General features: G+C 38.3%; 1 protein-coding gene across 1 annotated transcript; it reads right to left on the reverse strand.

Moving 5' to 3' along the window:
• Positions 1-3,264: 3,264 nt before the first annotated feature.
• On the reverse strand, positions 3,265-21,680 carry cyp27a3 (cytochrome P450 family 27 subfamily A member 3). The gene is made up of 9 exons (XM_067604441.1): positions 21,100-21,680; positions 18,384-18,574; positions 16,146-16,345; positions 14,552-14,749; positions 10,317-10,480; positions 9,886-10,052; positions 8,804-8,885; positions 8,207-8,413; positions 3,265-4,690 (listed from the first exon to the last, which is right to left on the reverse strand). Exons 1-9 carry the CDS (start codon positions 21,355-21,357, stop codon positions 4,568-4,570), a joined length of 1,590 nt encoding a protein of 529 aa, XP_067460542.1. The 5' UTR covers positions 21,358-21,680; the 3' UTR covers positions 3,265-4,567.
• Positions 21,681-21,855: the final 175 nt, after the last annotated feature.

A 21,855-nucleotide genomic window follows, 5' to 3' on the forward strand; every position in this document is an offset into this window, starting at 1 on the left:
CCGCACAGTCACTTTGTGCAAAAATGCATTTAAAAGTTGATGTGAAGCTTATATGAGACTTCAGCAGTCTGAGTTAGTCATATCAAGTGGATATCTGCCACATTTACAGTCTTTTTAGCATCGTATTCCCTCTTTGTGTTTCCTCAGACAGTGTTTCCCTGTTGAGCTGTGGTGGAAGTATAGTAACAAAAAGAGGGACTTTGGCACTAAAAAGACTATAAACTTTTAAATACATTTTTGTACAGAAGGAGGACTGTGGTCACTTATATTGTAAGTGCATTAAGAAGGGATCTTCTAATTGTCAGTATGAACAGGAGGAATGATTAGAGCAAGAAAAACATGTTTCACAATGTTTATTTGGGCTCTTGACTGTTGTTTTAAGATACACTTGAAAAACTGTGAAGCCGTCCTGCTGTACAAAATTACATGGGAATCCATCCAATAGGATGTTGAGAGATAGCCTATTACGAAACTCTGCAATTAAAGTAATGACAACTGAACAAACTCCATCTCAAATGTGGTTGGAAGCCCAAGAAAAAGGACCATGAGTCCTGAGTTCCAAGGTGAAGAGACAGCTCTCACACTTTGCTACAAATAGCACATTAATAATGAGTTTATTACAAGGGTGTATCTGTTGATGGAGGTTCTCTTCCTCATTCCTCAAAGTTTTACTCAGGTGATAATTCATGTGCAGGTTCAGTTCATCTTACATCACAAATGACCTCAAAGTTTCAGTTATATGCTCTCTGATCACAGCAAACATCACCAGTTTATAGTCTGGTAATAAGGATCAGTTTAAAATGAGTGTCACAAAAACAGCTTTACAAAGCATTAGGAAGAAGAAAATATTAATAACCCCATCTTTAAAAAATGCCTCTATCTTTTAAAATCAAAACAAAAATGTGAAGTGCATACAGTGTTTCTGATTGGAGGAAACTGAGGCGTTAAAACTGACCAGTGTTAATCAAATGTGTTCTTCCCTTATTGTGAAGTGCACTAGTGATGTGAATCCAGGTAAAAGCCATTATTACTGATGAGGATTTCTGTGCTCACTGACAGAAATAGAGATTGTACAAAAGGGGTTAAAACTTAAATGTCACTTTATGCTTTAAATGGAGCTGCGAGGAAAAAGGGCCTTATAGTAAAAGGAAAAATAAATGACATCTGTTATGCATCGCAAAAGTCATGATCTTGTGACATTTAGTAGTTTTCACCACTGTCATGCCTTAAAAATGTAGCATTTACCATTTCCAGAGCAGCTGCAGGATGTATTACTTACAGGAGCAATGATGTCAGGGCTTTTCATCAACTCATCAATAACTTGGTCCTGCAAGTGTCCTTGAGCAAGACAGTAAACTCCTCTCTATGTAAGAGCATCAGCACATGGCACCTTGTCATTTTAGGATGACACTAACATCAGTTCAGGGACACATCTACAGTAATGTTTATTAATGTACACTGTCCCTGTTAAGGAATAAACAAATGAATAAGGCCTAAATTAGTTCATTGGAAATTCATGTAGTACCATAACAGTCCGCAGGAGAGCAGCATTGGTCTACTACGAACAGACAACAGCAGCATTTAGAAGATAAACAAATGTACAGTGCTACGACAGTAAAGTGTAAATAAGAATTATAAAACTGAGCTTTTATTTGTGAGGTTGTCAGAACAGACAAAGTTTTTGTTTGCAATGTAATGTTAGATTTAAGAAGAAACTGACAATTGTCATGCCCATGTGGGCTGGACACTTATACACAGAACACATTTAAAAATGTTTTCATTGTTTTAAATTTTGGGATTGTATGCACAAAATGTTAGATGTGGTATGAAATGTAACCAAAGTACTTTATACTTTTTATAAATATATATTTATTTATATCTATGATCAAAGTTCATAGTGTGATATATATAGAGACTGAATTTGTGAGAGACAACAAAAATAAATGTTATGTCAACAATAGGGTGTCATAGAGTTTACCTTCTCCGTTTCCAAAATGTAATTGAGTCAGTGTTGGCATGTATGCTGAGGGGAAGGTGCACATTCCTCTCACTCATCCAGTCAACATATCAGTCATGAACTTGTGATGTTTGAGAGATACTTATTCACTTGTGTCTAGTCTTCTTGCTCACACAGGTTTAAGGGGATTTTAATTTCCTAATCTGCCAGACCCTTTAAGAAGAAGGAGTGCACTTCCTTTAAAATCTCTCTGTGGGTTTTTTTCCCTGCTTAATGTTAATCCATTCCAAAGAAGGGAATGTTTACTTGCTAATATCATAAACAATAAGTAATTTTGATAATGCCTCTTAAGGGGAAATTTGATGAGTAGTTTTAGTCAAAAATACAATTGAATACCATTTAACTCCAAATGAGGGGAGATTAATGCCACCTGGGTCAAAGTGGCACTAATTCCAAAGACCGTCCCTGATTGGCCACAGATAGCAGCTGACAGCAAACTGGTTGATCTGTTTTTCCCCTCTCCAGGAAAATAGAGGGCCAGTGTTTCATGGACTGTGAAGGTTTTTTTCCTACTAATTATCTGCAGATGATGGACCTAATTTTTTTTTTTTTTTTTTTTTTTTTGTGGCTGGTCTGAATAAATGTTTCTATTCTGACAAATCAACACCTGTTTGTTGGTCCATCCTTCCCACTCACACTACCAAACATTCTAAAGTGCAACATAGGGTTTTATGTGTGGTTCTTTATGTGTTAGTAAAATGAGTTATGGGATACTTCATTTTTTATAGTATACTGATTTTGCAATTAGTACACACAAACATACTTGAACATTTTATACTATCAGTAAATGATACTTGTGCTGTAAATCAAATTGTAACTATATAATGCCATTGGTAATTAAACTTGGTAGATTGAAAGGAAAATGTTCTTCCAAAGATTTATTTTTAAAAAAAACATCTGTAACTCTTACCATCGCCTGTAATTCATTTAAATTGTCTGCAGCTGTCAGTAGTCTCCATTTCCTTTGTGCCATGCAATGAATAGTGTCCATCAACAGCCCAAGCAAAAATGAGCTGTTTTACAGTCATACTTATTTGCATACTTACCTACACTTTGGCATTCTTATGTTTATTAGACAAAATAAAGATGGCAGATGACATGTCGCAAAGATTCAAACCCAGAATGTCACTTTGTCACAGTTGAATGGAGTCTTAAACATCTTCATAGAGTTTGTGTTATTACAGCAACTCAATAATGTATTAAACACACTGACACACTATATGAAATATGGGGCTGCACAAACAACACAGGTTAGACTTTTTTATTATAAAATAAATCACAATTATAAATATTAAAACCTAAAATTACATTGTCTGCATGTATAAGAAACATTATAATGAAGCTGCAAACTGCCTTTGCCTGAAGAATGAAAACCCTGTATCTCCATGTTACAATTCCAACTGATTGTCGATGCTTTTATTTTTTTAGTTTCCTCAACACTTTCTAACATGTACAGTAAAAACATAAATGTTAAATGACTTGAAAAGAAAATTAAAGCACTTAAATCAGTGATGCAAACAGTTTATGTATGTGAAAGTTAATAATATGATCTTTACATTTTACTCTTAGTATTTTTAGCACTGCTGTGCCTTACGGTGACAATGCTAACATGCTGATATTAAACAGGTTTGATGTTAAACATGTTCACCATCTTTGTTTAGTGTGTTAGCATGTTAACGTTTGCAAATAAGAACTAAGCACAGCTGAGGCTGATGGGAATGTCTTTAGTTTTGCAGGTTTTTGGTCATACACTGTTAAATTCTGATCTGATGACAGCGATTGATGAATTCAGGGGATCACAAAAATGATTACAATTCATCCTGTGAGGAACTTGAATGTGTTTACCAAATATCATGGCAATCCATCTCACAGTTGAAAATAGTGAAAATAGTCCCCAACAAACACACTATTTACTCCTGCTTTGAGTAACCTACATAAAAACTACAGTGACCTGATCTTTCAGGATTTTTTTTATATGAATACATTTTAAAATTAAACTATTTACAGTATGTGTGGACGGACTAACACATTGTCGGTTTTGGTCTTTTCATGGGGTTTTTTAACCCCCCAGAATTAATAATAAAAGTAACGGAAGCCTTATTCTGTAAGGCCAGCAGCGGGAGTACTCTAGTATTTCTTTTGAAAATCCACATGAACTTGAGGAGAACATGCAAACTCCACACAGAAAGGATCCAGTCAGTCCTACTCATGTCTGCAGCCAGAACACTTCCTGCTGCAAGCCGACAGCCCAAACAACTGAGAAAATACATGGCATTAATGGAGCTGAAACTAAATGATTCCTCAGAGAAAAACAGTCTTTGTAGGTTAAAGTATTGATATTTACATGAAAAAACTATACATACTGCATTATACTCTGTGCGGTTACTACTTCTTCAATCAGCTTGTATTTTATGCCACAGTCTCAGAGCATTCCAGCCAGTCCTCAAGATGTGGACGCTCTATAAACAAGTGCTTGTTGACAGGAAGGTAACGCAGTGTGAATATTAAAACAGCTCACAGAGAAACTCCTGCCGCTGCTCTCGGCTCCTCCTACTGGACTCTTCTGTCCAGGAACTGCAGGTTGATTGGCTTAGCAGGGCAAAGCAGGGTTCTGGTGATCGGCTCGACTGTGGTTCCAGCAGGATCCGACCTCACCTCGTAGTGCTTTATCAACTTGAAAATCAAAGACAGACAAAGAAATACAATATTTGGAGCAGGATATTTATTAACATAAGGCACAAGAGTGCAAACACAGTCCTCATTCCTGTTAATGATTACCAACTGCTCACTCGCTAACTGACTTATTACTGTGGTTTTTGGCTGACATGACTCAGTCCAAAGTCAGATGACTGACTGTTGGTTTGTATTCATTGCATTGCCAAGACTAACAAAAGGAGCCAGACCTCTGAGCTCTGGTTGGACTGTTACTATAGGTCAATGCTGCTCATTGAATGTAGATAAAAAGCAACAGATTTCCAGGGAGTGAAAACGGAGGATGGTGTTGAAGTTGCTCAGTTCACACGACTGTACTGTATTGGTTTCTATGCTGCAAGAGTCCAGAGTCACTGATGTAAATAAAGTAAAGAAAAGACACGATTTGGATGTTAAAGTAATTAAATATTATATCAAAACTGAAGTTACTAAAAAGATAATATTCCTCAAACACATACTGCTGCTTCAGTCACACAGAGTGCTGAAAGAGTGCCCAGTCCCTGGAAAGATGACATTTCACTGAAAGTACAAAAGTTCAGGACAGCAACTTGATCCCTTCACATAGTTCAGAGAGCAACTGATGTCATCAAGGTCAAAACTGATCGGCATGTTTTTGGCTTCATTAACATACCATTTGTAAATTAATACTGTGTATTATTTTACACATAACATGGATGATTCTGATTCTGTTCAAGAAGGTTCAGTGCTGTACTATTGGCATATTTAATGTAATCTAATGCGGTCTTGATAAATCAGTTTGCAGTTATTTGTGTACAGAGTAAAGAGTGAGACAATGAGGCTTCACTGTGGACTGTACAGTGACTGACAGAAATCAGAGAGACCTGCTGGCTTTCACTTATATATCTTTAAGCTACATTAATTGTTTTTTGGCTACTTAGGGGAAGAATTACTCCACTACAAACACCTTATTATTTACATATCCAGCAGGAGGAGCAACACTAGGCTTTCATTTTGAGTTGTGTTTATGTCCACTTCATGAATGTAAGTCCAATATTCAGTATTCCAATATTCTCCTCTTTAGTTCTGTTTTGGTTTCCACTGACTCCTGAAAAAAATATCTCTCTCTTTAGCTGATAAATACTCCACTTTCTTAGAGAGCCAGCAAGTCTCTAACTGTGTCTTTCTGCTGTTTGGTATTGGGCAGGTAGCGTACTGTGAGTTTTTTAGAGCTTGTTTGCTGAAAACAGCTGCCTGCTGCTGCTGAAAATTAGCTTGGTAAGAGTACTGAGACCAGACCACATAGTAAATGTGCCGTGAAAACCAGCTCCATAGAGCTGCCCAGATGGTGATCATTCTCTGCTGGTTTATCAGGTTTGTCTGAGAGTAACCCCTTACACATCATAGAGTCACCTTACTCACTGCTCATATAAAAAGATATTAATTTAACAAGCTATTAACCCATTTAACAATCTTTTCCAGCAATCTCAAATAGATTCCTTATCATCACACATGAACATAAGAGTACAAAAGAACCAATATATACAGTGCTGCTTGAAAGTTTGTGAACCCTTTAGAACTTTCTGTATTTCTGCATAAGTATGACCTAAAATGTGATCAGATATTTACAAATGTCCTAAAACTAGATAAAGTGAACCCAATTTAACAAATGAAACAAAAAAAAAACTTTTTCATTTATTTATTGAGGAAAATGATCCCATCTTACATATTTGTGTGAGGCAAAAGTATGTGAACCCTTGCTTTCAGTAACTGGTGTGACCCCCTTTTGCAGCAATAACTTCAACCAAACATTTCCAGTAACTGTTTATCACATTAGCTTGGAGGATTTTTAGCCCATTCCTCCTTACAGAACAGTCTCAACTCAGGGATGTTGGCGGGCTTCTCAACATGAACTACATGCTTCAGGTCCTTCCACAGCATTTCTATGGGATTAAGGTCAGGACTTTGACTCGACCATTCCAAAACATTATCTTTCTTCTGCTTTAACCATTCTTTGGTAGAACAACTTATGTGTTTAGGGTCGTTGTCTTACTGCATGACCCACTTTCTGTTGAGCTACAGTTCACAGACAGATACCTTGACATTGTCCTGGTTTGCTGGTACAACTCAGAGCTCATAGCTCCTTCAATGATTGCAAGCTGTCCTGGTTCAGAGGCAGCAAAGCAGCCCAAACCATGATACTACCACCACCATGTTTCACAGATGGGATAAGATTCTTACACTGGAATGCAGTGTTTGCTCATCGCCAAACATAATGCTTCTCATTCAACCCAAAAAGTTCATTTTTGGTTTCATCCATCCACAGAACATTGTTCTAATCACCTTCTGGCTTATCCATGTGGTCTTGAGCGAACCGTAGACAGCAGCAATGTTCTTTTTAGAGAGTAGTGGGTTTCTGCTTGTAATCCTGCCATGCACACCATTGATGTTCAATGTTTTCCTGATGGTGGACTCATGAACATTGACTGTAGCCACTACAAGAGAGGCCTTTAGTTTCCTAGACGTTACCCTGGGGTCCTTTGTGACCTCCGGGAGTATTACATGCCTGCTCTTGGCATGATCTTTGTTGTTTGACCATTCCTGGGGAGGGTAACAATGGTGTTGGGTGTCTTCAATTTGTACACGATCTGCCTGACAATTGACTGGTGGAATCCAAACTCTTTAGAAATGGTTTTGTAACCCTTTCCAGCCTGTTGAGCATCAACAACTCTTCTTCTAAGGTCTTTAGAAATATCCTTTGTTTGAGCCATGACATACGTCCACAAACCTGTGTTGTGAAGCTCAGACTTTGATAGTGAAGACCCAAATTTCTCTTCTTTAAATAAGGCAGGGCCTCCCAGACTCACACTTGATTGTCATCCCATTGATTGAAACACCCGACTCTAATTTCCCCTTCAAATAAAGTGATAATCCAAGAGGTTCACATACTTTTGCCACGCACCAATGTGTAACACATTTTCCTCAATAAATAAACAAACAAGTGTAAGGTTTTTGTCTCATTTGTTTAACTGATGTTTCTTTATCTTGTTTAAGGACTTCAATGGAAATCTGATCACATTTTAGGTCATATTTATGCAGAAATACAGCAAATTCTAAAGGGTTCACAAACTTTCAAGCAGCACTGTATGTATGTCATGCTGCAGACACTGTGTACAGAGCATTTTTTACCACGCTGTATTGCAAACTGTCATGTAAAAGTGAAGTGATGAAAACAATAAATACTTTACGTGAAAACAATATAAGCTGTGTTGGATTATTCAAGGTGATAATAAGTAATGTGTAGAAAAGTCAATGAAGTTGTTGCCAATGAAGGCAACAGTGGAATGAAGAAGAATCACTCTTAATGTGAGATAACTGAGCTATTTCATACAGCTTTTTGTTTCTTAACCTATAGAGAAGCAAACAAGAAACCAGAGGCAACCAGAAAAAAAGATATCAGCTATGACAGTGTAAAGTGGATCTATGGTTGTGGTAGTAGCAGCATTGACATGTTCTTACCCTGGACAAGAGGAGATACATCTCCAGCTCAGCCACCCGCCTGCCCAGGCACGCCCGGATACCAAAACCGAACGGCACTGACCCAAATGGGTGCTGCTTGGATTTTTCCTCCGCTCCCCGTAGCCAGCGCTGCGGCAGGAAGGTGTTAGGCTCGGGGAAAATATTCTCATCATAGGACACAGCGTAGTGGCAGAGGTGGAACAGCGTCTGTGAGAGGAAGACCACATTTGCTTTACTGAGTTTAATGAACATCGACATATGACATTACGTTACTTACAATGCTGTTGAACTTACTTCACTGCAAGCTAAATTATACTTGTGAATTTGGATGTAAAATTTTCAAGCATTTACACCATGTTTTTCAAGGTTTCAGTTGTACATACTAACATGCATTGTCCTTTTATTTTGCATTGTACTGTATATTTTTGCAACAGGCCATTACAGAAAGGCAATTTATTACTGTTTTATTGTGTCTGTATTTTAATTTCTTGCTTTTGTCTTTTTGTGTGAAGCACTTTGTCATGTCTGATCTTGAATTTAATTTCTGGTAAAAGGTTAAAATAGTGTCTGACCAGGAGTGTCTGACATGTATCTCACCCTTTTGGGAAAGAGATGATCTCCCACCACAATCTCATTCTCAACAGTGAGACGGGCATTTCCTGGTACCACTGGATAAAGCCTGGTGACCACAGAACACAGTGACGAGTCAACAAAACAGCCATTTGTTTGAAAAGCAACTATTATTTATTGTTACTAACGAACATTGAGTACTGTTCAGCTTGCAAACTGAGTTTTAGCTTGTCAATGACATCAACTATGCAAGGACACTTGTCAATGGATTCCTGCATAGTTGATTAAAGAGCACAACAGACAACAACAACAACAAATATGCTGCTGAGCAGTGTTTCACTAGACTTGTGTAATGCTACGCTAAAACTGAAACATAGGATGTCTAGCATGTATGTGCATATTTAGTGATTTCAAACAGCACATTTAACTGCTCAGAAACCAAACTATATCAGCAATTTTATCCTTACAGGCATGACTTAACATGTTAGGTAATATGCTTATTTGCTCTCTTTTCAAGAGTTAGAAGAAAAGTTAGTTAGTAGTTAGAAGCTGGCTGGACGCCAGCTAGTCATTGCTCCCAGCCAAGAAATAGTCCTGCACATTACCTTTCCTTAAACCACAACTTGACAATTTTACATTTCAGTTTTTGTATGAACTAAACAAACATATAATGTGTTAATGTTAATTACTGGTGTTGGTGGGTGGATTTTATTACCTTTGGAATGAGCCAGACTAGCTGGTTCTGGTCTTTGTGCTAAGCTAAGCTAACTGTCTCCTGGCTATAGTTTCATATTGAACAGACAGATATGTGAGTGACATCAATCTTCTCATCTAACTCTCAGCAAGGAAGCAAACAAGCATATTTTCCAAAATGACAAACTATTCCTTTAGGTGACACCTGAATCTGAAACGTTAGATTTCCATATTTTATTTTTTCTAGTTGCTGTATGAAATAAATGTTCACATTTTGGGCCTCAGGTGATTATCAGGTTCTGCCCTTTCAGTAGAAAACAAACCTATTTCAGCACAACCAAACAAACTTCTGGTGACCTGCTGTCAAGTGTCCCGTTGATGGAATATATTGATAAAAATTAAAGAAACCCTCTAACCGTAGTGTTTCCCTGATGATGGCCTTCAGGTACGGCATTTGAGCAATGTCATCGCTGGTTGGCACTTTGTCTCCAGGGCAAACACTTATCACTTCCTGGTATAACTGTTCTTGTATCTCTGGCTCCTTTGCCAAATGGTACAGAGACCATGAGATAGTGTTGGAGGTCTGCAACAGAGCAACACACACAGTTATCTTTTGTTGTTTGATGTTTCAGTTTTGTGCCCCCTCAGTGAGCATTAATGTGGAGCTCAAAAGACATCTATGTTCAAAATGGGCTTAAATTAATTTGAAAGATAAAAGTTTTTTAGATGTGTAGGTTGTTTCAACAACATTGCTGACAGAAAATCATTTTTTTATGCCTCCCAACTATGCCAACACAACTAAATGTAGAAATCCATCCTTTCACGTGCACACACAGCATCTACTCACTGTGTCGACTCCTGCCAGCAGGAGTTCCGTTATGCTGCCCAGGATCTCAGTGACGGTCATCTTATCACTGAGCAGCAAGTGTGTGAGGTAGGCTCCCTCCACATTCTGGTCCAGGTGCACCTTCTCCTGGATCTCCTCCATTTTTTTCTGCACCAGTTCCTCAGCTAGGTGACAAAAAAGCTGACAGTCACATACAGACTCATAAACATCAAGATTCACAACACCGCCCCAACTTCCAAGAAATATATCTACCTAGTTTATCATGTCAGAACCAAAACTGACAACAGAAGAGAGCAATAAACACTTCAGCCCACTAGATGGCAAAAGAGACACACTGTGAGGAGTCTTGTTCAGCCCAAGCTGCAACTACAACAACTTAAGGTTGAAGCTGATGAGGAAGTCCCTTAAAGTGCAATACCACTGGTGGCCACTAGATGCTGGCTCTAATAGACTCCCATTCAAAAAGCATCAACTTCTCTAAAAATACCAAGTCAATCATTTTTTTTCAACCAGTCATTATGATCTCAGTCTCTAAATTCAGGCCTCTAATAAGTGTGCTGGTGGTCATTTTGGAAATTATTGCTTGGTTTTTTTTTCTCCAATTTTATTGTCCCGAATTTGAAATACAAATGACACAAAAATAAAAAAAACCATCACACAAAACAAACAGTTAATATGGGATCTGACAAGATGTAATAGACCACAAGGAAAGCTTTGATGACTTATGAAACCTATTTTAAATTGTGATATCTGCATTGTTCCAGAGTAAGGCTTTATGTGGAGAAACATTGTGGACATGGAAGATCTTCCGAGCTAACAGAGCTTGTTGATGAAACTTTGATAGCTTAACAGGTAGTTTACAGTAAAAAGAAAAAAAACTGCAAGATAACAGAAAGCTTAAACCACCAATTTTGTTGAAAATGTGAGATGGAATGAAGTTCCAGATAGACTAAAACATATTTTAAACCAGTTTAGCTAAAACATGTGGTTTATGTCACAGAAATCTAATACTTCAAGACCTCCCTCAGAGTTTTGTTTGCAGAGAAAGATTGTTTCAATTTTTGTGCACCATTTTTCCATATGAAGTTATAAAGAATCTTATTGACCTCTTTATAGGTATTATTATTGTCAGATAAAGACAATGATGGGTACACAAAGCAAGACAAGCCTTCAGCTTTGGAGACAAAGACCCTTCCAATGACAGGATGATAACTTTGTAGCCAGTTATTAAAAATGCAAGAGGCTTTCTTCAGTCTGTGTGAGAAATGTAAATTCTGTCTTGCAATGGGATTTTTAGAAACAAAGATAACCAGATATTTAACAGTATCTTTCACTGGTATGTTTTCAATTGAAATATTGTTACAGGGATGGAGATATTGAGGAATAGGCCAGAGGCTTTAGAGAAATTATCATTTAAAGAGAGGGCATAAAATATATATGTCATTATAAAACCTACATTCGTAAATTTGTCACCAAATGCAAATGCTTCAGTGAATGAACATGAAAAGACAAAAAACATGAAAAGACAAAAAAACTATGAACTTTTGAAATATAAACAAGTGACATAAAAATATTAAGAAGTTGGAAAAGGGGAACTTAATGCAAGAACTGGAAACTGTACAAGACAGGAATGACACCGTATATGGAATAATTATAAACAATCTTGCAGGAAACAGACAGAGAAGTGTGTGACTGCACACAAAGTGCTTGTTTTGGGTGGAGGCTGAAAGTATACAGTGTTTGTGTAAGCAGATCAAAAGGCAGTTGGACTGCAGGGAAAATTCTGTGTTCCTGGTATTTAATTACCTGTGTCACCTAACTAGACAGGCAGACTTTTCAGCTGCAACAATACCTATAATGAGTAATGCCGCATTCACATGAATTCAGGCAGATAAACAAAACCTGTACGGCACGGGAAAAACTAACAGTCTGACAGAATGGCAGGATGGCAAAACAAACACACATGAGGATATGTTGCTATGGTGATGTCATATTGTTTATGGAATAAAATATATTAAATAAAACTATTTTGTGTCTATTATTTTATGTAATTATTCTAGTGATGCATGTAGCTATAAAACGCAGCTTTCTATTCCAAACTTAAAATGAATGTTAAATTCCCTCTAAAACTTCCTCAAAATCCTCAGTAGGATTTCAAGCTCTGATTTTATAATTCCAGGTGTTGCACCAAAACAATTAGGTTCTTGTTGTCCAGATCACTCATGTTTTCTCCTTGTGTGAGGGAGCTACGTAACATCTGGTTGTAAATTTTGCTGCAGAGTATGGCAAAAACTTAAAATAATTTAACTTTTGACAGCAATGCCATCCATTGTTACCATTGCCGGTATTCTCTGCTGGCCTCACCATTTAACACAGCATTACCCATTCAACAGATTATAGGATCTGGATGGGAAAAGTTAAAAACAAACGGTTATAAGTGAATCTTCTTCCCGTTAATGATGGAGGCACCACACCATGAGGCCTGCTTACTCACCCCCCTTGCTTTTTTGAGTAAAGGCCACAGTTTGTCTCTGACAGCTTTATCTTCAGGAGACAAACCTTCAGTGAGGCAGAGATTGTTGTCATGAAGAAACCTGGACCCTCTCCCTCCAAATCAAATTACGGTAGTGGCACATGGAAAAAATCACAATGATGGAGTAATGCGAGCTGTTTTTCCTCCGTGGTCCCAGGCGGTGGACCACGTCGATAATGTCCTCCAGTTGCTCACAGATTTTAGGTGCCACCTTCCCCAAGATGTTAGCAACCACCTGTCATCTGTCCTCACCATTCTCCTCCTACAGGCTGTGTAACTTGAGTGACCAGCTCCAGCTGTATCTTTGAATGTCGGCAACCCTTGCCTTCAGGTTTTTGTTCTCATCTTTAATCTTCTCACCTGTTTCTTCCAGACAAGATGGTTTTCTGGTCACTGACATCAGTAACAAGCTGGTTGACCATAGCCAAAAGGGAGGACATTGCTTTGGAAGTGGACAATGACACTTTTTTGATAACAGAGACCTTTTCAAATAAAGCCTCCGAAGTTTGATCATGATTAACAGAGAGCTCCTGAATAGCTCTCACAATTGCACTGGTGTCATGTCATGTCATGTCATTTTTGATATGATCTTGGTTTTTTTTTCAGTGGAGGAAGCCTTTCTGGAGTTTCGGGGAGAGGCTGAGAAAGGACCTCTGGGCTAACTTTTGCCTAAACTTCACACCAAGACGCATTGGCTTCACTACTTGCAGTAGCTTTCCTGCTAGCTTTAGCACAGGTAACTTCCATATCTTCCGCAATGGACTTCATGTTCGACTGTTCGACTTATTTAAATAACTGAAAAAGATCACTGGGTTTGGTTTATTACGAGTAACTGAAGCAAATTAGTAGTTTAGCAACATACCCCAAAAAACCTGACAGAGTACGAAAAACACACTCCCTCCTAACATCTTGGTTCTGACCTCTGGAATTCAAACTGGTGTTGTGTCGAAGTCTGTTCCCCTCCTGTCAAAACTGTTTTCCATAGCACCACCTCTGCAGTTGGGGTTAAGACTTAGGTTATGGTTATGGTTATGGTTATGGTTATGGTTATGGTTATGGTTATGGTTATGGTTATGGTTATACGTAGCAGGGATAAGTGGTTGGGGTCAGGTTAAGCACCTCAGAGGACAAGTGGTTGGGATTAGGGATAAGGCTGGGTGCAGTTTAAAGGCAAGGGAAACACATATCAACGGGGGGAACAGACTTCACAACACCAGCTCCAATGCAAAACATTGGGAGATGTCACACCTCGCTACGTCCATCTTTATATACAGTCTATGTTTAAGACACTGATGTGGAACAAGGGCAGCAGGACCTGTGAGATGGACTTTGTCCTTTGAGGGAGTCACCGGAGTGTAGTGTCCTTGATAGTAATTGTTTTCTGAAACTATTATCCCAAAGGCCTTTTAAACTATTTTTTTGGTATATTTACCTTTATTTCTGAAGTTGATTGCAGAGATGACAGGAAATAAGGGTAGAGAAAGACAGAGGTGTGAAAATCACCAAAATGAAAATCCCACAGTGACCAGATGTGAAGTTTTGTGTTGATTTTATAATGTAAGTAATATTGGTTGTACAGCTTTGTTTCTTTATCAGCATTAAGTGAACACCACTTGCTTCATGTTAAATATCAGCCCTCTATCTGTAACAAATAAAACATGTTACACACATTGATTCACTGGTTAAAACTAATGTTGCTCACCAACTTTGAAGAGATGATCCCAGGCTGCCACAAACTGATTCCAGAAAGGCATGTAGGGCCAGACAGACTTGGGGAAGAGGACGATGATGGGGGAGAGCCTGAACATTTCCCCCACGGAGAAGATGAACTTTTGGGTTTCCTCGGGCACCACCTCGTTCATGCAGCCCATACGAGTCTCAAACAACACAGAACAGATCCCTGCATTTAAAAATAAATATAGGTGGTGAATCCTACACTGCTTTAAAGTAAATACTACTGAAGATTTCTGGAACAAAGGTCCTGAGTTGCTGTGTTTGGACAGGACTTTTGACAGGATGCAGAGAGAAATGACTTGTCTTGTCTTTTGTCTTTTTATTTTTTTTTCCCTTAGGAGATGAATACATTACAACTGAACTGAAAACTTTGTTACATCTAAATTCTGATTATTTTTTAGGGGAGGTGGGGTGCCTTTAATATAACCTGTACTGGTTTGTGGTTTTTCACATACACAGTATAGACTATGACCAAAAGTATGTGGATGTCTGAACATCACACCCATATGTGATAGATGAACACCTCATTAGAAAATTATAGGCATCAATCTGCTGTTATAACAGCCTCCACTCTTCTGGTTTCAGACTTTACACCAGATGTTGGAACCTGGCTGCAGACATTTGCTCCCATTCAGTAACAAGAGCATTAGTGAGGTCTAATACAACATTGTTGTATACTTTAGAAAGACTTCCCTTCATTGAAACTAAGGGGCTAAGGTCAAACCAGGAAAAACAGCAACAGACCAAAAGCACACAAAAAGCCATTTAGTATATGTATGTGATTTTTAATTTCAGACACCAGTCACTTATTGTAAAAGTGTAATAGGCAGAGATTAAATAAATAATTTGATGAATTGGTTTTTAACCACTGAGGACCCAGACTACCCACATGCTCCTGTAATGTTAATCTTGCCTTGCCTTATTAAATCTTAAAATGCTAAGTAAACGCCAACCTCATGTGTAAAAGCCTTGAAAGGGACTCTGATTAAAGGTCATATAGTGTACTTAAACTTAGTAGTGTGATCATAGACTCTAATGTACTATGATCACACCCACAGCTTATCTCACGGTGTCTAATCAGCTGTCAAGGCCAAACGGCTGAGAAACCGTGTCAAAGTCAAATGCTCTGCTACGCCTATATAAAGAGGTCAAGGTGTAGTTTTAGTATTACATTACATATAATATTTACTTACGCAAGAACCCACTACTGCAGGTGACGTGTTCTTTTTACTAATTGAGTAAAGTCAATTTTATTTATATAGTGTTAAATTACAACAGAAGTTATCTCAGGGCAATTTTCACATAGAGCAGATCTAGACCGTACTCTTACAGAGATCCAACATTCCCCCATGAGCAGCACTTGGCAACAGCAGCAAGGAAAAACTCCCTTTAACGGGAAGAAACCTCAAGCAGAACCAGGATCTAGGTGGGCGGCCATCTGCCTTGACCGGTTGGGTTGAGAGAGAAAAATCAAGATGTTTCACGCATCTAAGAAAAAATTTGTGTTTTCACAGCTGATTCAATGAAAATATTTCATTTGTTTGACTCTGTATTCTGCTAACCTTCAAAAGCAAATTTGTAGAGTTCTTCAGTCAGGTTGTTGACCATAACTCCCCCGCCGCTGGTTTGCCTCAGCCAAGCCACTCTGTAGATGAAGTCTGTCACCACCTCATTGATGGTGTTGGTGTAGGAGGAGACATGTTTGGGCTTCAGCATCCGAGGGTTCAGGATGCTACGGATGCGCTGCCACTTAGCCCCCATCCTAAAAACCGGATTCAATACAAGGAAATGAGCTCACAGACAGATTGAGACAAAGTTGTATAATACCTACACTGTCAAGAGTGAAACAATCCCTTTAATTGTTCTAAGCTTAAGAGGGTTTAATATTAATGTTAGACACAGAGGAAGACTGGCCTTCATTTGGCCATTTCACTGGAAACTACCATTGAAATTATGTATATTTTTTAAGTGGACATTTTTAACATTTGGCTTTTGGTACTATGGGTTTACTGTACTTATTTACTTACTTATTTTGTACTGTATTTACTTAACTTACTTATTTTCCAAAACGTATACTGATATTTTCTTATATCTTTCTTGTTATCAACAACAATCCCACGAAAAGACCAAAACCAACGATGAATGGTTCCTTCTCAAAAGTGTTGAGTTCCTAATCAAGAGCCTGTGTAAAAGCCTGATATATCTTATTCCTCTGTGCCTTACAGCTGCATTGTTATGAACAGGGTTAAAATTCAGATCTGGTATACACTCCATTTATCAAAACTGCAAACCTTTCAAATCCTTTATTGAATCTTCTCAGGTTTACCTTTCAACAATTGCACACACCTAAGGGCTAAAATAACTACAGCTCAAAGATGTCTAATCACCTGAGAGGGCAGAAACACCACAGTTTTTAGTTTTAATTCATGTTCACATATTTTATCTACTACCTGAAAATGAGATGAGCAGCACAATATATGAAATGTTAGTTAAATGTGTCTGACACATTACATATAACCACCGCCTGCTACTTACTCCAAATACTGAAGATTCTTATTCAAAATTATTAAGTTGATCAGATCTTGATATGATTTGGATTGAAGTTTTTGGAGATTCTTAAATTGATGTGAGGTGATCAGCTGATCGTTTCTGTGGAGAAGAGTCACCACCCTGTTGAACTACAGAAACACACAGTCCACCCATGGTGACACAGTGGTGTTACAGTGTGATGTGTCCTCACTCACAAACAATCTTTGTCTGAATACAGACATCAGCTGCAGAGAGCACATGAACCTCATAACTCAAACCTTTCATTTTAGCCATTACAGAATGAAAGTTAATTAGCTATAGCTGAGCTGAAGAGCAAGAAGAAGAAGAATGCTAAATCTGTGTTTTCCAGTGCTGTTTGACTCATAGTTTGACAGCATTGCTCCAGTGTTACGACATTTACCAGCCATGATGTGTGCTGCAACAACAGGTCTGACAGGAAAGACTGGGCAAGCCAGCAAAGAAAAGCTGCTATTAGTCAGTCAAAGACAATTATGATCCACGAGCCTGTTCAGGTCTTATTGGGGTGAGAGAACAACACCTGGGAGGAAGTTAAGTTCCCTTTGCATGTCTTAAGATTTGTTATGAAGCTGTTGATGATTTAGGCTGCTGAAGTGACCCAGGGGCAAACATGATTTCTTGCTCCCACCACTCTGTGCATCGTGTTGTGAACCCCTAGCTCTGTTTTCTGTCCTGAAGAAAATATTTTAGCTGCTAAATGTTGCACTTTCATTAACAGCTAGTCACTATCTTTGTGTCTCTGTCGTTAGGTGCTGGGTGGGTATTGCACAGTGGGTGAAACAGCTGGCTGAAAACTGGCAGTGAGACTAAAAGCAGAAAAAAGCGGAAAAGTTGCTGGCAAGAAAACTGAAACAATGAGCTGTTCATCACTACGAGTGAGCCCTTTCACAATATAATTAGTTATGTGATCCTGTTAATATTTACTTTAAAACCAGTACTCCTGGCCCCAGGTTTGCTGTGTGACAATTGGCTTGTGGTGACTACATTAAATACATAAATGCACCTTATCATTTCAGCTAGTATTGCACTTTATATGAAAAAAAAATTACAATTAAAAAGATTAAGACCAACCAATAGACACAGTAAACCTCAAGTTTTCAGGGATCCACAGGGATCTGGAACCTTGGGAGCCTTGCTGTGACAGTCTGTCCATGAAGGAGTACTAAGAGTTCTTCCTCTGGTCTGAGCAGTGGATATAATGTTGGGTGATGTGTAGGGGAGGTTTCACTCACTCTGTCAGGGGTCCATGGGCCTGGTTCCTGAGCTCTCTGTAGCTCCTCCAGTGCGGCATATCTGTCCGGACCGGGTGTCTCCCCTCCTGCCTCAACACCTGCTCTATCAGCTCGGCGCTGGCCACGTTGATCACGACCAGAGGGCCGTATGTGGACTTCCACAGGGGACCGTAGATCTTGCTGTGCTCTATCTAGCAGACAGTTTGAGTTAATGAGTTATTATTAATCAGGTTATTAGATGTTCAGTGTGTTAAAGAGGTGAAAAATGATTTTAGTCAGTTGCCTACTGGAATCAGAAAATAATGAACTCTTCAGCCTTCCAGATGTGAAACTGATGTGTACAGATACAAACACACACACACACATACAGAGAGAGACACACAGAGGCACACATCTCACACATCTAGAACTTTTGTGTGGTAGCATGTTAAAAAGATTTGCTTTATTGAGATTTTTGCTCTTGTATGTGTATTTATGATGTTTTGGAGATAATGTAGCTGACCTGTGAAAGAAACACACATTCAGGCTTATGCGTTATTCCAATATGAAATGTTGGGTAGCACATACCAAAGTGACTGAATAGAATCAAATGTTTAATTAATGTTTTGTTTTTTTGCTTAAATATATTTATTGGTTTTCTTCTTTTTTACACATAAATTAATTAATAAAAACATAAATACATTGAAGTGCAATACAATATTTTACCTGTAGGACACAAAAGCTGATCATTTCTGCCTTAGATTTGAATAGTTTCATATCATCAGGAAAGAGATGGGGCAGATAGGTAATGTTCAAGAAACGATATCTGATAATATTTGTATTGTTTTTACCCAGAAGATTTGCATCTCCTGACACTTCCACATACAATGTATCAATGTCTCCTCCTCTGAGCAACATTTTGCACATGTTTGGATTATTTTAATTAAATCAATGTAAGAGAATGGGAGTAATATATAAGCATATGATAAATCTATACTGCAACAATTTCAACGTAGTATTGATCATTTTATATTGTGCATTGTGGAATATTAACTCCCATCTCTCTCTGAGATGTCAGTATTTAAGTCTTTGCAGAAGTGACCACTGTCACTAATACATAATTCCTTAATTGAAGATACTTAAAGAGGTGTTTACATTGTACAACTTTTCTGTTGTTGTTGTTGTTGATCATCAAAGGAATAGAACAGACTCTTATCTTTGAACAGATCTAAAAATTTTGGTGATCCCTCTCTCTGCCCAAATTTGGAAATAATGTGGTGAATGTTTCACATTTCTGCAATAGTTTCAGACAATGTCTTTATTCAGATCTCTTTCCTCTGCTGTCATGACTCTATTCCATGGTGTTCAGGCAAAAAATGTACAAACAACAAGGTTCCAGGAGGGACTGAGTGGTAGACTAGTGAAGACAGTCATGTGTGCTTTAAGCAGAATTTTAGATGCTTATTTTTCCATGTAATGTGGACAATAACCTCAGGTACTGCAGTACGTGCTGATGTAGGCTGATGCAGGCTATTTGATGTTTGTTTTAGTTTAAAGGTAAGATTAGGGAGAATCTGCTGTACTGTGGTAGAGTGGAGGTCATCACCAGTGACAGGCTATAAAAGTCTGCTTGTTTAGCAGCAACTGCTGCTGAAAACACATTGTCCTGCAGTCCATAAATGCCAGTTGGCCTATTTTTAGTGTATGTGTGAATGAGGAAGGAGGGTACTATTACCACTGGATTCAATCCAGTTGCTAAACTGTCTTATATTATTCATGCAGAGTTTACTTCAACAGTATTTTTGAGATATCTATCTCTGTTTTTCTGCCTTTACCCCAAAACAATGGAGGTGAATGGAACAAAAAGACATCTAACATGTTGGTACCACTTTACAATAAGCCACCCTTTACAAAGGGTTTATAAGTATTCATTAATGGCTTAGTTAGTGGTTAACTAATCATCTACTAATGCTTTATAAATCATGTATAACCCATAAATAAGCATGTCTTTGGGTTGCCAGATTGTGAAAGATCCTTCCTTTCAATACCATCATAACATTTGCTTTATCTAATTCTTTTCGAAGACACCTGTGATGTTCAGCCACTTACCTTCTGAAAAGGGCTGCAGAGCATCCAGACAAAAATCCATTTATTAACAGTTTATTAATGTATTTTTAATGTGAATCTTTTATTAATGATTCATAAGTATTTATAACTGCAGACTTTAATTATTTTATTGACTTTTTAAATATAATTGTAGACCTGATGATTTAGACAATGTGAAACACTAACCCTTTATTAATGATTAATAATCATTTATAACTGCAGGGCTGATGAGTTAGAAAATGTGAGACACTGACCTTTTATTAATGATTAATTATCATTTATAACTGCGGGGCTGATGGTTTAGCAGTATCTGGGGGCATCGTCAAGCTCAGCAAACATTGTCAAGCTCAGCAAAAACCAACTCACATAAACCCAAACCTGTCTGCAGGGTAAATACCACTAGAAGATACAGTATGTATGTTTTTTGAGTGAATTGATCCTTTGGATTATGCTGTACAGTTTAACTTTTGCAGTCAATGCAGGATTTAAGGAGAAATAAAGAATAACTGCAGAACAATGGATGGGTGCACTATAGTTCAAATGAAACACAAACAGCAGTATGAACAAAACGACAGGACTGCAGTTTCAACCCTCATCCAGATAAATCCCCTCACCTCATAATCCCACTTACTTGCATTTGTTGCGTCGTTTTGAAGTAACCCTTTACAAAAAGCCAGTATAATGTTGTCATGAAACTTGGTCCGCCCAGTTCATCCATAGTTTTTGGTTTGGTGTTGTCTCCCATCACGGTGGTGGTGGAAGAGGATGCGTCGCGGCGGTGGATCCCTCCATAATTTACTGGATTCCATCCCGTCGTCACTCTCTGGATGCCTTTATTTTGTTGACAGTTCACTCGCAATCCGATGTTTACCAGAGATTTCCTCAGCATGTTTTCGGCGGTGTCTGCGGTCCACACAAGCAGTTCAGTTCCCGTCTGTGTCTGTTCTCTGTGAAGGCTGATTATAATCGTTACTTGTTAGCAGTTACGCAGCACGTAGGCTATCTCCAACCTCATCTGTGGACTTTGCTACTCACAAAGAGTGCTGAGAGAAAACCTACAATGCAACTAGACATAACCTATATAGCCTACTACACCATAACCATTGAAGTGAAGGAAAACAATGAAAGCTTCAAACATTCTGAGCCTCTACTGCAGCATTGCCTTAGTTGTGGACGTGTCCAAATGTTGGGCCATTGAGTGTAAAGGGTCAATTCCACAAAATTGTGCAGGATGTCTGACTTAAGCACCACCCGAGGGGTGGTAACACACTGCTAAAGTAACAAAGATTGTCTCTTTTTAATGTATATGAAAATGTATGCAATCTGAATATTTTGAAAATAGGCTAAATAATAACATTAGTGGCTTTATTGTAAGACATCCAAACAG

This window comes from Thunnus thynnus, chromosome 11 (assembly GCF_963924715.1).
Source record: "Thunnus thynnus chromosome 11, fThuThy2.1, whole genome shotgun sequence".
In the NCBI taxonomy this organism is placed as follows: Eukaryota; Metazoa; Chordata; class Actinopteri; order Scombriformes; family Scombridae; genus Thunnus; species Thunnus thynnus.

Bases quoted from the DNA above. Each gene is read 5' to 3' on its own strand.
- cyp27a3 (XM_067604441.1), bottom strand. From the start codon at position 21,357: ATGCTGAGGAAATCTCTGGTAAACATCGGATTGCGAGTGAACTGTCAA. The intron at 10,053-10,316 runs GTGAGTAGATGC...GCTCTGTTGCAG, and splicing joins TGCTGGCAGGAGTCGACACA to ACCTCCAACACTATCTCATG. The intron at 8,886-9,885 runs GTTAGAGGGTTT...TGTGGTCACCAG, and splicing joins ATCATCAGGGAAACACTACG to GCTTTATCCAGTGGTACCAG.